This window comes from Poromitra crassiceps (assembly GCF_964638095.1).
Source record: "Poromitra crassiceps genome assembly, chromosome: 5".
Lineage (NCBI taxonomy): Eukaryota > Metazoa > Chordata > Actinopteri > Beryciformes > Melamphaidae > Poromitra > Poromitra crassiceps.
In genome coordinates this window covers 28,360,133-28,377,419 of record NC_139642.1, presented here as the reverse complement: position 1 = coordinate 28,377,419, position 17,287 = coordinate 28,360,133, and the positions used below count along the sequence as shown (strand labels likewise).

At 41.3% G+C, this 17,287-nt stretch overlaps 1 protein-coding gene and 1 long non-coding RNA gene across 3 annotated transcripts in view; one reads left to right on the top strand and one right to left on the bottom strand.

Annotated features, from left to right (window-relative positions):
* Positions 1–12,628: 12,628 nt before the first annotated feature.
* On the bottom strand, positions 12,629–15,010 carry LOC310777118. 2 transcript variants are annotated; one of them, XR_014552724.1, is made up of 4 exons: positions 14,888–15,010; positions 14,493–14,539; positions 14,177–14,386; positions 12,629–13,804 (listed from the first exon to the last, which is right to left on the bottom strand). It is a non-coding gene; the product is annotated as an uncharacterized lncRNA (long non-coding RNA). The 2 variants fall into 2 exon arrangements; XR_014552725.1 differs by having other exon boundaries at positions 14,500–14,539.
* Positions 15,011–16,268: 1,258 nt separating this feature from the next.
* ttc12 (tetratricopeptide repeat domain 12) overlaps positions 16,269–17,287 on the top strand; it is a gene marked incomplete at its 5' end in the record, with an annotated part of 37,057 nt that continues 36,038 nt past the window's right edge. The window contains 2 exon segments of the mRNA XM_083636602.1: positions 16,269–16,304; positions 16,782–16,977. Of these exon segments, the coding sequence (XP_083492728.1) occupies positions 16,269–16,304; positions 16,782–16,977 (232 nt within the window).

Sequence of the window (17,287 nt, the reverse complement as noted above, 5' to 3'; positions counted from 1 at the left end):
CACATGTCAGGTTTGATGTATATTTTGTTTCAATTCCATTAAAATAATTATTAATATATAATATAATATATGTTTCAATGGGCTAAATATATTGTGTGAATGTTGTCTGAATATTATGGTCTATATTTAATCAGTCTGCTACAGTAACAGTTAATGATGACCATGTTACAGTTTGAAAATGTAGCCTAACATTAACCAATGCTGAAGATCCGATTTGACTCAAATCTGGTTCCTAGTTATAGTAAGCATCCCGGACTGACTGACTGAATGAGTGAATGACTGACTCGCCCGAATATGCCTTGTTATGACCACGGTTCCGCCCGGGGCTGGCCGTGGTAAAAACATAGCAGCTTTTAATTATGATTTTAAATAATATGATGATTGTCTTCCATTTCCTCCTAGAGAGCCAACCAATGAAAGAGTCTGCTCAGCCTACACATATCTGTGTCCCCACAATGTCAGGTAACATAATGATGTGAAGTAAGGCATTATAGACAGTATACTGTTATATCTGCTTTAACTAGAAAGGAGCTAGATGTTTTCACTGGCTTCTCCTATATGTCCTTCCTTCGTCCTGACTCGATGTTCTCCTCACACTTTGTTGTTGTTATTCCCCAGAGGAGGAGTGGGACAAGCTGCTGGAGCTCTCTCCTCTGTTCCAGCTGTTGAAGGGGGTGGAGCTACAGCTGAAGGGGCGGGCCCGGGAGACAGGCCTTATTAGAGGAGAGCCCTCTGGTAGGTTGGCTGGCACTACTTAGTGCACACATTCACATTTACAATGCTCACCCACATGTACACAAACTGACTTAAAAGCATAAAACACACACACACACACACACACACAATCCAGCTATTCACAATAATCAAGGTAAAGCGCCCCATTTCTCTAAAACTAAATGATCCACATTTAATTTATTGCCGAAATAATTGATAATAGTAATAACATAGAAAGTGGCATAAAGTGCTAATTTCTGAATCGTTTATATTGCAATCCAAGTGTACAGTATATAGTATTCTGCACAGCACTGCATTTACGTTTTTCCCACTCACTCGGGTTTTCTTGTTTTCCAATGCCTTGCTGAAGCCCAGATGGTCGTCATTTAATGAACCTCGAGAGTGCATAAATATGTTACAGTGTTTGGCTTCAGGTTTTCAGTATTTACAGTAATTGCGTAACTTTCTTCAGACTATGAGCAAGCTTGGTCTAACTGGCTAGAAAACATATTGTACTTCTTATATCAACTTTCTTTGTATGAATTCAGTATTGTTTGTACTGTAGGAATGGCTAGCTAGCTATGTGTAGTTGTGTTGTAAAGATTTGGATCATCAAAGGGAGGATTGGGGATTTTTGGACCTGGAACGACATTGTGAACTGTGACAGCTGAGGAGCAAACAAGGCCATCTGCAGATGCTGTTGCCGCTTGCAAAACGAACACAGTTTATAGGTCCAACAATCCCAGACCTTCCGTTCAGTATTTATTGCTGTGTTTTAAGATACACAGTAGGTTCCTGCTTGCTTACTGACTCTGTTTTGGATGCAGTGAGGACTTAAGTTACAGCTTTTACACAAGCTGACGACCGTCTGTCCTATCTGTGTTCCATCCAGACAGAGGGAACAGTTTTGTGGATGTCCTGGATGCCCAATGGGAGTGTGAGGGAGAACTGATCCCATTGGACACAGCAGTCCTTAACCCCAGAGAGTTCCTGGTCTACCAGCACGGACTATTCCTGCTCCATACTCTGCACACCCTCAAACTGGTCCGTGTCAAACACAGTCCTTGCCTATTTAGATGAATAGGCACCACTGTATGACTTCATTCTAGGTAGAACTAGACTAATGTAGGCTCTTTCAGGTGATTATTGTTCTCTTTTTTTAAATGGTGTGAAATGGTATTGGGGATGTGCACAGGTTGTTATTGAGGTTGACGCGAAACCTCAAGGTGTCATTGAGGTTGATGCAAACTGTCAAAGTGGGCGGTGCTGTCAAGTGTGTGGGTGGAAAACAAGTGACGAATCCAACTGATGAATCACGGCAAATGTTTCAAATTTGGAGGGTAGGAGGAACTTGATGAGTAAACCACACTATTCTCACAGTTTTCTGAAATATTCTGCACAAGCAGATGCACTCTGAATGTAGCCTGGGTAAACCCAGCCAGCCAGGCACAGCCTCCACGTGACCTCTATCTATGTGCTATCAGTCACATAGAGGTCACGTGGAGGCTGGGTTTACCCAGGCTACTCTGAATGTACAGTATTGACTGGTGCACAACAACACAACATCAAATAACAAATGATTAAACAACAAATACGCTGGCAGCCATAAAATAATGAATGTCGACTTGGGACTAAGCCGTTGTCATGTGCGGTTGTCAAGACTGCGCCGAGGAGTAAGAACAATGCTCTCGAGGCTGTTTTAAATTGATTATAAGTACCAATTACTTTGAAATCCAAATGGCACACTGCTTGGAGGACATTATTCAAAGGGAGAGATGTTTTTTTATTTTTTATGTTCGCCCGACTGCAACTAACGTAAGATTCAGTACGTTGGGCTTGGTCTCTAGTGATTGGTCGGAATTCCCATGGGGGGATCCCGTCATAGAAATTACTCACAGTGCGATCTGAGACTAGAAGATGGAAATGAGTGTACGAGTTGACAATTCATGCTGAATATCAGGCTAACACAGCACAGTTAACATATGAAATCTGAATATCAGGCTAACACAGCACAGTTAACATACAGTATGAAAACACCATCTCACACCTCTCTCCCTCACTAATGTGCTCATAAACAATTTCACATTGAATCAGGTTTCTATGGCAACAAGCATGCCACAAAGCATGCAACAAAGCATGCAACAAAGCATGCAACAAAGCATGCAACAAAGCATGCCACTTGGGGTGGAAACATTTACACAGCATCCACCCGTAACAACTACGCTGTACTTAACTTGTTTGCCCACAGAGTCCAGCTATTTCACTCCAGATAGCAGCTAGTCTCCCAATCAACAACTACTTCAACAATGCCTTCAGAAATTCCTTCTTTTACCAGGTAAAGTGAGGTTTTGTGGTCCTTTGCATTCACTACTCTCACTGAAATCCATTTAGAGTACTATATCGAGCTATGTTAGTTGAAACAATATGGAGTTTTATAGTAAATGTATGCCAGATGAAAGAATGGTGTCCAGATACTGGCCTGCCTGCTCAGATTTCTGGGCTGACATGACTCATTGGTGTGTTGTTTGGATGACAAGTAAGCAAACTGTATTGTAGACCTCGTATTTGTGTGTGTGTGTGTGTGTGTGTGTGTGTGTGTGTGTGTGTGTGTGTGTGTATGTGCTTGTGTGTGTGTGTGTGTGTGTGTGTGTGTGCGTGCGCGCGTGCGTGCGTGCATGCGTGTGTGTGCTTGATGCTTTCTCACATCAATGAATTATGCACCCGGATGTGTATGCAACACTTGCACGACTGCAGTGTGTGTTATTGAGAGAACAGCTCTCAGATGTGTGTGAATGACTGACCTGATGACTTGCAGGAGGCAGAGGAGACATTGTTTGTGCGTCGGCAGAGACTCCAGTCAGTGGGAGGCTTCTCTCTGCTCCTGCTTCACTGTCTGTCCCATGTCACGCTGGGAGACATGACCTGTGACTCCAGCCCTGCCTTCCAGAGGCTCCTCTTCAAGGTACTGACAAACACCCCCTGTGTGTTCCCCTCTCCCCATAAAAATAACTTATGGAAATTCAATCTGATTTAGAGCGCTGGGATTCTCTCCCTCTCTCCTTGATGGACAGAATCAACTATTAAAATGAACATTCTTCCCCGGTTCTTATTTCTTTTTCAATGTCTTCCAGTATTTTCTTACCAAAATCTCTTTTTTTTCAACAGTTAGGCCATGTTCAGACTAGGAGGCCAAATCTGATTTGTGAACTTTAGTGACCTATTATTGACTTTATCCAGATTGGTTTTATGAGTCTGGACGCTCCAAATCTGATTTGTGTCAGGTAGTTTCCAATCTGCTTCAATTGTGCTTTTGACTGATGTGTCTTCAGTGCGGACGCGCAGATCCACCAAATCTGATTTGAACGTCACTCGCAACTTCTTCTGCGCAGGAAAACCACGTCACCAACATACATATTTACTGACGCCCACGTCATTACCATGGCAACCCATGCAGATAGGCTGTTTAGGTCTGGACATACAGATCCGACTTGAGAATCAGATTTGTGGCAGTGCGGACACACTCCCAAATCAGATTTGGGAAACCAATCAAGATAATGATGATTAATGACTTTATCAGCTAATTGGATTTGCCTGTAATGTGAACATGCCCTTACCACAATGATCTCCAGGTTTATTTGGGCTGGTAGGAACCCGACAGCACATAAGTAGTATTGCAAAGAGGCAAACAAGATGGAGGCCTTGCCTTGCCTATTAACCTTTTATTTTATTACTGGGCGGCGCCAATCTTCATAAGATTCATGCCTGGTCTCACTCTCCCACCCTCATTTGGTGTGTAGTGGAGGACATCTCTTCTCGTCTCTCATCTCTGGTGGCTTTGTTCTGTGCCCCTCTGGATTCTCTCTATCCCAAATATGTTAAGAACCCAATTGTACTCTCTTCCCTGAGAATTTGGAAACAATGTAGGCTTCATTTCAAACTTTCTGTCCTATCTGCTATAATCACTTAGATACAGTTTTCACTTCGTGGAGGGAGAAGGGCCTGGCTCAGTTTTCAGATTTATACTTAGAGGGTTAATTTGCCTCTTCTTTTGCTGATCTCCGTGTTAAGTACAATTTATTTTCACTTGTTTAAATATATACAGGCTCGTAATTATGTTCGCACACCTTTCCCTCAGTTTCCGGCAGGTTCTCTTATCTCTGAGATGCTTTCTCTTCCTAGAACACGGTTTGATTTCAATCTTGTACAACTTCATATCATCTTCCGATGTGGTCTCTCTTGGGAGGATGAGGGTTATGGCTAAAATATACTTCTGCGTCCGCCTCAACTCCCCAGCAAAATGAGTAGATTGTGTGATTTCACTAAGATTTCAATGACTGGAAGTTAGCCCAAGGAGAGAATGTAGTGCATATACTTGGTAATAGCTTTCACTCTCTCCTGTTATCTCCCCATCTATATTATATTGTACTCGCCCTGTTGCCGTCAGCTGCATCCAGTCACATTTTCAATGGAAATTTAACTGACAGTCATACATGTCCACGTGTGGGCATGTAATATGGGGGCCATATATATACCCCTGCAGGATATATATATATACACACACACAGAATATATATATATATTATGTACAGTATATATATATATATATATATATATATATATATATATATATATATATATATATATATATATACATAAATATATATATATATATATATATATATATATATATATATATATATATATATATATATATATATATAAAGGTGATGTTCTAGTTCTCAGTTCGAACACTCCACAAAAGAAGAGAGGAACCCTAACCCTAACCCTAACCCTTGTAGTTGATTTTGTACAATTCCGATCTCTAATACATATACATAAAATGTCTGTGAATCCTTAAAGCTTTGGAGAAATGGCTGCGAGAACAATTTTAATTTGGGGATTTCAAATTAACCCCCAAATGAGACTGAACTTTGAATTTCCATTAGTGTCCACTTTCATATACCAGTGTAGTGCAACAGCGGTAGGTTTCACTATATGAAGTGTGTTTGTTGAATTGTGTTTCTCAGGTGTTGCAGGCGTGTCTGGGTGAGCTGTTTCAGGCCAGACTGGGTGTTGTCCCCTCTGGACAGGAGCCCAAGCTGAGCGCGTGGTTCCCAGGCCAGGGGGGACCTCCATGGGACTTACATGGGACCCCTGCAGGATCTCATGCTACCTCCCTGCTTGACAGGCTGCACAGACCGAGCAGAGGGCTGCTCTCCCCTGATGTAAGGACCTTCCCTCCATCTATAGTCATCACCAGCTATTAATGCCCGGGAAGTTTTACCAGCCTGCTATTTGTGATTATAAATTATTCTTTGGGACTTGGCTTTAGAGATTGTTTTGGTAAAATCATGGTTTGTCATTCTTTGTTTTATTTGTTGGATTAATCTGCAGGAGTGGCAAGGTATTATTTGTGAGTGAGTCACAGGCACCAGCTTTCATGTTTCTTGCGTGTACATGTGTGTCTTTGTGTGTTCATGACAATAGGAAGTTGAGGGAATTCAGAAGAAGCACAGAGAGATGTCCCTGTTCTTCCGTGTTGAAGGACTGCTGAAGGAGAGGAGTGCTGAAGCTACAGACACGGACCTGATGGGGTAAATAGGTCTTGTGTTGGTCTTTTCTGCTCAGCCTCCAGACTGTAGTCGGGAAGCACAGGGGAATCTCTGTTGTCTTACTTACTTGGGGACTAACCCCCATTCACTCTCACAGCAGCCGGGAGACAGCACACAGGGGCACCCAAGCCCTCGGAACAGCTCTGGGCCCTCAAGCAAATTGAACATGGAGGCCAAGCTCGGTATTGCAAGTCACGTGACGCCCTGCAGCCCAGAAACATATTCAACATACATGTCCAACGTCTCAGATTGCTCTTTATTGATTATAGCTTTGAATACAATTGTACCATCCAAACAGGTGTTGAAACTCAGTGGTCTTGGTCTGGGGTGCTCTCTGTAACTGGCTATTTGATTTTCAGACCAGTCTGTGCATATACTGTAGGTAAAACAGGCTCATCTGAAATATTCACCAGGACTGGCGTGCCCCAGGGCGGCTGCCTCAGTCCTCTATTGTACACTTATGCCTGTATCGCCAAATACGAAAATTCAATCATCATAAAATCGCAGATTGGCCTAATAACCGACAGTGACGAGAGGGCCCTATGGTGCCAGAATAACAACCTCTCTCTAAACATCAGTAATACCAAAGAAACCATTGTCGACTTCAGGAAGTCCAGAGAAAATTACATTCCCGTTTCCATCACCACTCATCTGCTGATATTGTCGATAGTGTCAGATTCCTGTGCATACACATGACAGTAAGGCTGCACGATTATGGCAAAAATCATAATCACGATTATTTTGATTGATATTGAGATCACGATTATTTAACACGATTACTCATTGACATTGAGAACATCATGAATTTATTCAACATTTACACTGCCTTTTTATTTAACATTGGATGTCTTTGGATTTTAGATATAATTGAAAATAAATAAGTGAAAATAAATAAAAGTGCAAAGATTTAGAAATAAAATAAAAACTAAAATAAATATACAGTATAGGCCTACTATGTTGCAGTGAAATGCCACAACCAACTGCAACTATTAATCTACATTCAATATGTTGGTAAACATCTGAACTAGTAGTCCTTAAACCTCAAAACTAACCAAATGAGAACGCTATTGAGTAACGTTCGTTTACATTACATTAAATTACTCATTTGGCAGATGCTTTTATCCAAAGCGACTTACGTCGTTTAGGTTCATAATAGGCTATTGTTAATGTTTATCTGTGAGCTCGTTAGCTGTTGAATATGCGGTCGCATTGTAAAGAGTGTCCTGAATCGATGACTGTATGCGGTGGCAGTAACTAGATGGGGCTTTGTATTTTTGTTCGTTTAGCGTTTATTGCTTGGTCATAGACCACTTTGTGAGTGGATTTCAAGTGATTAAACAAAGAGGGAGAGGTTGTGTGCTGCCACGACCGCGCATATCTTGCGCTGTTTGTTCCAAGTCTGTGGCTGTGATTGACAGGTGGGTCAAAACTCGCATCGCAATTCCGTGCTGTATATTCGCATCGCTCTTGATGTGTGGACCTTTAAACTCAGCGAAACCATAGTGTTTCCACCACACATACGTTGTTTTACCTCTCCTCTCGACCAGCGGCTCTCTTTCTGTGACTTCTCTCATCTTATTCTTGTGCTACCACGGAAATAAGCGGGGAGGAGAAACGTGCAGTGTGGCTCTCTGTTCACATGACAGTCATTCCCAACTCGAGCGGTGTGTGTGTGTTTTGGGCTTTGGGGGAGGGGCCGAGCACACCGCTGCAAAGGAAGGGGTGCGCTTGATTTACAACACAAGACAGAACGAGAGTGACAAGAGCCGCAAAATCATTGTATGTCGATTATCTTGTTTTCATAATCGTGGACAGCCCAAATCGTAATCATGATTAAAATTCGATTAATCGCCCAGCCCTACATGACAGACACACTCACATGGTATCTCAACACCAACTGCATCCTCAAGAAAGTACAGCAGAGACTGTACTTTCTGAGGCACCTCAAGAGATTTGGCTCGAGTACCAAAGTGCTTGTGAATTTCTCTCGCTGCAACATTGAGTGTTCTGACAGGTTTGTATTGCAGGGTGGTTCGGCAACCTGACTGCCCAGGACTGCAGACGGTTACAAAGGACTGTGAAGACAGCAGCTAAAATCATCAGCACAGAACTGCCACAACACCATAACATCTACACCACTCACTATAAAAAGAAAGCTCAGGACACCAGCCACCCCCGCCCATGCCCTGTTCTCACTGCTCCTATCCAAAAAACGTTATCGGAGCATCAAATCACACACCACCCATCTCAGTCACTAATTTCTTCCCCCAGACAGTCAGGTTGCTGAACAGCTAAACCTTTCGCACTGCGATGCACTTGTCACTTTGGTTATATATTATATTATATTATATTATATTATATTATATTATATTATATTATATTATATTATAATTCAAATATTTTTATTGACTTTTTCAAAATTATGCAACATTCAACATGAAAATTAACACAAAACATACTTCCACATTATACATTATTTCACATTATTTCAACAGCTGCTTAATATCTGCTTAGTCTATGTATGGGGTTGATTTTGATGTTAAGTACAATGCCGAAAAGAGTGTGGTAATGATATGTAGGACTAAGGAAGACCTGGAACTTAAGTTTCCTGCGTTTTACCTCTCTGGGCAAACCCTGTGTGTGTCCAACAGTACAAAATACCTGGGGCACATTATCACTGACACGATTGAGGATGCTCTATGTCCAAGCTAATATGCTGGTCAGGAAATTTCACTTTTGTACTGTTGATGTCAAGGTGAACCTGTTTAGAGCCTACTGCACCCCTCTCTATACAGCTCCCCTCTGGGTGAACTATAAGAAGGAGAGCTTGCGTAAGCTGCAAGTAGCATACAATGACTGCCTTAGGATTCTGTTGAATAAACCCAGGAGTACCAGAGCCAGTGAGCTTTTTTGTAACCTTGGCCTTACCACCTTCATGGCCCTGTTGAGGAGCCTGACCTTTAAATTCATGAGCAGACTTGAGCGCTCTCTGAATGACATCATTGAACTGATGACAGATCGTGGCCGTAGCTCAGTCAGGTACTCGTCTACGAACACTGGCTTGAGTGCCTCTTTTAGCCTTTGAGCCTGTGTCATGTGTTCTTAAATGTATCTTTCTTTTCTTTCCTTCTTTATATTGATATGTAATGTACTGTCTTTACTCTGTGGGCTACGAGCCTGTAATCAAGTTTAATAAAATAAATATACCACAAACACGTTCGTGTGCACGTGTACACACACACACACACACACACACACACACAGACACACACACACACACACACACACACACACACTCCATATACTAACATTATCAGTTGTGCTCGGGGGTGGGGGTGTAAAAAGAAGAAAAAAATAAGTTATGGAAAGTTGTATTCGTGTTCAAAATAAAATAGAAAGGGTTGCCAGGTTTTGTAGAACTTGTGAGAGGAGCCTCGGATTATGTATTTAAGGTGCTCAAGTTTGAGGTGAGCCATCACCACCTCCATCCAACGTTTATGGGACGGTGGCACTACCTTCTTCCAGCTGAGAAGTCTAGCCAATAACGTGGAAAAAGCTATGGCCTCTGCTTGAGTTGCCGATAGCTGCGTCTCAATGGCAACATCGAAGAGCAAGGGGGAAAGAGGGAAGCCCTGCCTCGCCCCCCGGAAAAGAGGGAAATACAGTATTTTGATATTATTGTTTGTTCATACAGATGATTGAGGAATGGTGTATAGAATTCTAATCCAGGGGCCAAAATCAAACCTCTCAAGTGCTGAGAACAGAAAAGGATATTCAATTATATCAAAGGCTTTGTGGGGATCCAGTGACAACAAAATCTCAGAATCAAAATCAGCTTTATTGGCCAAGTATGTACACATACAAGGAAATTGGCTCCGGTTCGCTTCACTCTCAATGTACTCTCACACAAAGGAAAAGAAAAGAAAAATCTCTGGATTTATATTAGCGTTTGGCAAATGGATCACATTGAATAGGTGGCGGAGGTTGCTAGATAGCTGTCTGCCAGCAACAGAACCGGTCTGGTCCGGATGTATTATCTTACTCATGACCGGTTATATTCTAGCTGCAAGTACCTTAGCCAGGATCTTATAGTCACAGTCGAGTAAACTGATCAGACGATATGATTCACACTTAAGTGGGTTTTTATTATTTTTAAGAAGAACCGATATTGTAGCCTGTGTCATAGTTGGGGGGGAGAGATTTTGTAACAAGGACCTCTCCAAATACCTTACGCAACAGAGGAGTTAATTTGGCAGAGAACCTTTTGTAGAACTCGGTCGGGTACCCGTCAGGGCCAGGCCCTTTCCCTGGCTTCATTTTCTTGATTGCACTGTCTATCTCGGCTTCTGTTACCTGTATGTCACATTCTAAATAGGATTTGTCTGCCTCATCCAACATCCAATGACAGCATCACTAAATTAGCGAAAAACTCTTCCACCCATTCACTGTCGCTCTCCTCAGAGGTGTACAAGTCCTTATACAAAGATTTGAACTGGTCATTGATTCCTTGCTGATCTGTAATAGTGTTGCAGCGGATTGTTTCAATTGGTGGCATAGGAGTTTGCCAGCCCGCTCTCCGTGTTCGTACTGAGACTGACGTGATCTCAGATGAAGATCTTCGGCGTGATCACTAGTCAGAGAATCAAATTCAGTCTGTAATAAAATCCGCTCCCTATGCAGCTCCTCAGACGGTGTTGTTGAATGTAATTACTGTAACTGATCAATTGTTTTAATTTTGTCTATTATTTCTGTGGTACATTTTGATTTCCTTTTATTTTCACTAGCATGATATGAAATAAGTTGTCCCCTAACAAAAGCTTTCAAAGTTTATATTATATTATATTATATTATATTACCGGTATATTATATTTTATAAAACGGCTCTCTCAAATCAAGCAATCTGATTGGTTCACAGCCATGGTATAAATACCGTATACCACTCTCATAACCCATGGCCATTGATTATTATTTGAAGAGCCATGACGCATGATGGCGCAACTCTCTCACTAAAAGGCTTTGGTTACCTCAAATGACAATGTAGAAAAAACAAAATGGTGGAGACAGCTGTCAGATCCTTGTGAATCGATCTTCGCTTATAACTTTACTAATACTTCGCAGAAAATTATGTTTTGTACAAGAATAGACGCGGGCTAATGTCTTCTTTGCAAAAAAAAAGGCTGTTAACCCCGCATTTCTAAATAAGACGTAACGTTAGTTGGTGTCGGGCTTTGCAGAAAGCTCTCAGCTTCTCAGCAAGCGCCAGGATTGGCCAATGTCAACTTCAGTCTCCAGAACGATCCAATCAAATCACCCACACGTCTATCTTCTTGCTAGAGGTCCCGCCTTACAGTAGTGTTTCAACTGACTCTATCAGAATGCCATGCCAGTCGGACTTATAGTATTATTATTATTATTATATTATCATACTTGGAAACCGTTTTATAAAAGCAATATAGCACTCGAGCTGCGTGTGTTGTGGCATACTGTATATCCCGCTGCTCAGCAGTTATCCCACTCGGCCTGCGGCCTCGTGGGATAACAGCTGATCAGCGGGATATATATGCCACAACACACTGGCTCTCATGCTATATTGCTTAAATATTATATTATATTATATGATTTGTGTACTGTGGTTATGTATATACACTGAGTGTATAGCCCTGTGAGGACTGTGTAGTTATGTAGCTTTACACCTTTTCTTTTTCTTTTTTGTCGGTCTTTTGTGATCATGTCCTTGTGGGTTAAGGCATACGAATTTAATTGTATTTATAGATAGGACAATAAAGTTAAACTTGAACTATATATGATCACACTGCAGAGATGCTGCTGGTGAAGCAAACTAACACAGCTGTTAGATTGGTTCCTGTTTTTTCATTTTTGGGCAACATTCATTTTTGGATAGTTGATTGACTTTAATTTTCCTTTTTTCAGTGACCTGTGTTAATTTTTTATAGATTAGATTAGATTTATTGTCATTTCGATAATTCTTTTTGCATCTGTGGCAGTCAGACGAAACATATACAGTACAAGACCGTTCAGTGCAATACAATACATAATACAATACAGTACAGTGTTTGCTCCCAAAGTGCTTCACACCAACCCTGGTGATAAAACAAATATTAAATTGCTATTGTGTGTCTTTTCTTTTCTTTTTTTATCAATTTTTATTATTTTTTCAGCCAGACAAGCAAGAGATCTCAGACAACAGTAAATAGCAGGTTATACCTAAAAGACATAAAAAAAATTATACAACAAAATCCCTTCCCCCCACCCACAACCCTGACAGCAATTAACGAAGGAGAAGAAAAAAAAGAAAATGAAAAAGAAAAATAACATGACATACATCTAAAACAAAAACAAACAAACAAACAAAAACAAACAAAGAGGTTATCTCTGGTAGTACGATAGAAGATTTGTAAGAATATTTACTATGACTATTGACTAGGAACTTAAACTTAAACTAGGGGAGCCACTACGGGGGTGAGGTCACTAGCAGGGAGAGGGGAAAAAAGAGAAATAAATGGGTTCCAGAGAGAAGTAAATGTATCTGCCTTGTTTTGTCTAGTATATCTGATCTTTTCAAGATGTAAGCAACTCATTAAGTCTCTCATCCACTGTACATGAGAGGGTGGTTGAGTGGATTTCCATCCCATAAGAATCAGACGCTTGGCTATTAACATCGAAAAGGCCAGAGCATCTTTCTGGGGCTTGGGAAGGAAGATGTTTTTAGGTGGAAGGCCGAAAAGTGCAATAAACGGGGAAGGGTCAATGGTTATTTTTAATACTGTAGAAATAGAATCAAAAATTGATTTCCAAAATGAAAATATATTGGGGCAGAACCAAAACATGTGCGTCAAAGCTATTGTGTGTCTTTATAGTTTATTTAGCAGAGCTATGCTGGATGGTATAAAAGATATCTGGGCATGGGAGATCCGCAGGGGCAGTACCCTGTGCCTCCTGCCTGGTGGTAACAGCTCATATGCAGTACTGAGAGGTTGTGATGTGTCAATATTAGTATTGTTCATCACACAAAAAACAATCATGTTGATAAATTTGTCTTTATTGCAACAAAATGGACAATTATTCATAGTTTTCTGCTCAGACAGTTGTACATGTTTTTCTTTCAACACTAACTATCTTAAGTGGTTTCCTGGGGAATATTTAATGGGGCTAGGTCATGTTAAATTTGAATATAATACAACTTAATCCCCATCCCAGAACCGACAACCTCTGGCAACCTACCGCCAAAGTTGCCCCCTACCAGCCCACCCTAATGTAGCAGGCTAAAATCGGACCCCTTGGCTGTCCTTGATAGACGACTGCACGTGAAGCATCATTCCATTCCCCGTGGCAAAGAGGGCGATGATAATGATGTACACAATTATTCCACAGACAAGTCCGATGATGTTAAGGGTCTTGGCTGTCCTTGATGCATCCGTAGCTCTAGCTGAGTCACCAACAGCATTTGCATTGTCTGCCTTTAACAAGAAATGGCTTTAATTAGTTTTCATTAAGGGGGCATTCCCTTTGCTAAATATATATGACTGAAGAACTGTGATTATATAACATTTTAACCAATTTAAGTAAAATAAATCCATCAAGCCATCCAGAGAAAAACTAGAGATGCTCTATACAGTTAAATATAAACAACTTTTGTGCTTTTATAACTCAGTGACTCAATTTGACTATAAGGCTAACATTTATGATCAGGAAAATGTACTGTATATTCATGTAAAATCACATGGGCTGTAAAACACCTACAGTTCTCTATCCAGGAGCAGATAGCAGGAAGATGAAGATGGAAAAAAACTATGAGACTATGAGTTTGGTATTCAGGAAAGATCACTTACATTACAGGAGTAGATAATAGCAGCAACCCCAAGAGGGAAACAGCAGCAGAAAGCATTGATGATGGACCATGCGAGGTAGGATGGGGCAGCAACACGGGACTGGCCTTCCATGGTGGCTGTGTGTCTCAGTTGAAGTGGTGGTGATGCTGAAGTTGTGTAATCTGGACCCAATAGGTTGTGGGGGTTGGGAGCGACAACCTTTTATTCATTCTGGCATGTGGTTTGCAAAAACAAGGGGGTGGATAAGGGTGAAAGTTATGTGGAAAACCAGAAAGACAAGACACTACTACAGTATGTATTATGTAAAGAACAGCACCTCTTACACATCCTAAAGCTTGGACTTGGCTGATTGGAGGAAATGCGCTAGAGAGGGAGGAGACAGCGGAAAAGAGGCAGAAATTTCTCATATTACAATTTTGCAACTATCAATGGGAGTCATGTCTGCATTTGGCACCTCCTTGTGCATTAACACATAACTGAAGTCATATTGCACTTGGTAAATTGTGAAGCAAGATAATGCAATTTTAATAGTTTAGGATCATGGCAGTCATTGATGTCACACAGGGAAATCACAATTGGTGCTCTTCTCTTAAGGCAAGCAGAATTTCTCACATCCGATCAAACTGATTCACAATATTCTTAACAGCAGCCAGATGGTATGATGGATCAGTTGTCTTATAAATTAATGCTGGACTAAGTAAAAATAGGTACCTGCTAGAGTTGACTATAACAGCAATCCCCAGCAGACGATTGACCAAAAGCAGGGAAATGGCCTCCATTCATCATGTCCCAGTTGTCGTGCCAGTAAATCAGATGTGCCAGGCAATGGCACATCATCCAGCACGTAACAGGATGTGAGCTGCCACAACTGCAAGATCTGTACAACCAGCGGTGCCTCAGGAGGTCCCTGAAGATCATCAAAGACACAAACCACCCCCACAACAGTCTGTTCTCCCTGCTACCCTCAGGGAGGAGATACAGGGTCCCAAGAGCACGCACAAATCGCTTGAGGGACAGTTTCTTCTCGCAGGCCACGAGACTCCTTAACCCATTGATACCTGATGCAGCATTTGCGTGTATATCCCTCATTTGTGTGTGTATCCCTTTAAGACCGCGTGACGTGGTTCGCGGTCTTAAAGGGGTACCCACACAAATACTGCATCAGGTATCAATGGGTTAACATGTACAAATAGTGTAGTAGCCGTACTGTACCGCACTGCAGCTGCTACCATCATGTATGACTAATGTTCAATAGTATGTTTAATTAGGTATACTACTTGCACCTAACAGAATGTTATTATGTTTAAAGTATGTTCATGCCATTTGCACATATGTGCAGTGAATACGCCACTATTTTTTTTTTTGCACTATGTTGTAACGGAGTCTACAGCACAATAATTTCACACGTGATACTTGTACTACGGAGTGACAATAAAAATCTTGAATCTTGAATCTTGAATCAATGTCTGAACCACAATGGCTTTGAGGGCTATTTGTGGGGAAGATGCATTATCATTCTGGATGTTTATAGTAAGTATAGAGAGCCAAAGTGGAACGTCACTTCCTGCTTCAGCACTGTACCAGAGATTTTCATCCGCCATTTTCCCCCCATAGACATTTCGTAAAATGCTTATAACAATAGTTTTACTTGTTCAAACCAAACGGTTCAGATATATTTAGAAAAAGGAGAGACCACATAACATTTAACTTGGACTAAAATGTAAGAAAAAATGCGGGTTTAAAGACAATATTTTTTCTATGTTTTTTTAAGTTTTGGTCTGCGAGAAATGTCCTATGGTCTCTCCCGATTCTAAATATAGTTGAACCGTTTGGTTTTACCAAGTAAAACTATCTTTATAGGCATTTTATGAAATGTCTATGGGAAAATAAATTGCAGAAGAAAATCTCTGGTACAGTGCTGAAGCAGGAAGTGACGTTCACTTTGCCTCTCTATATGTGCACAAGCCTTACTGGAAGAAGACCATGTAAGAAGACTGTAAGAAAGCCATGCCCTGAACTCATTTGATTGGTCGCCACAACTGCTTCTTCCTGAAAACATGTGGCAAGTAGCGTTACACATTTTTTGGTTAAGATGAGGGTTTTGGTGTGTAAAAAGGTGCAGCTCAGGGTGTGCTTGGTCCTGTGGTTTAATGGGTAAGGACAGTGCTTGCCTTCCAATCTGAGGATGGGTTTAATTCCTGGTCAAACCTCTCACATTTTTATAAAACATTAGGGATACTAGGTTTAGGCAAGTATACAACAATTTGGTTAGGGTTAGGGTTTAGTTGGTCGTGGTTAGATAAGAGAAAACCCTAATCTTAAGCACATCTTTTTTACTTGCCAGAAATTGCCACACATTTTCAGGAAGAAGCAGTTTCGGCGACCAATCAAATTCATTTGGGGCGTGTGTTTTTTTTTTACAGAAAGGTCTTCTTCCAGAAAGCTGGGGGCACTTTGCCCATGTGCTGACAGCGGCAGCCAACTATCTGCACACTGGACCCCTATCCTGGCTGACCCCCTAGGCTAAGGTCAGTTTACTGAGAGCAGAGGTCACTGAGATCAAACCCACTCCATCTAAAGTGTCTTTGTGTGCTTATGACAATAGGAAGTTGAGGGAATTCAGAAGAAGCACAGAGAGATGTCCCTGTTCTCTCGTGTTGAAGGACTGCTGAAGGAGAGGAGTGCTGAAGCTACAGACACGGACCTGATATTCAAAACATTTTCTGGGGACCTCCTGGAGAACCCCCTAAAGGACCCCTGGGGGTCCCTGGACCGAGAAAGGCTGGATGAGAAGACGAGACGTGAGTGGCTTCAGAGAGAGATCTCCATTTCTCATATTTAGTTGAGTACATGAGACATGCAAGCAGCTAATTCGCTCTTGACCTCAGCATTTTTGTTTACATATTTTTGAGACAATAAAATAAGTTTACCAGATTATTTCTTGATTCTTCCTGCCAAATTATTTGTTGCTGTCCACAACGAACAAAGATGTTGAGGATTCTGTCCAAATCAAGCACTAAACCTCTCAGGCCTTTTCTTAAATGCAAGATAAGCTCTGTCTGTACAAGCATACAGAGTGCCAGCATGAGTAGCATGCTGTGCCAACTGGCA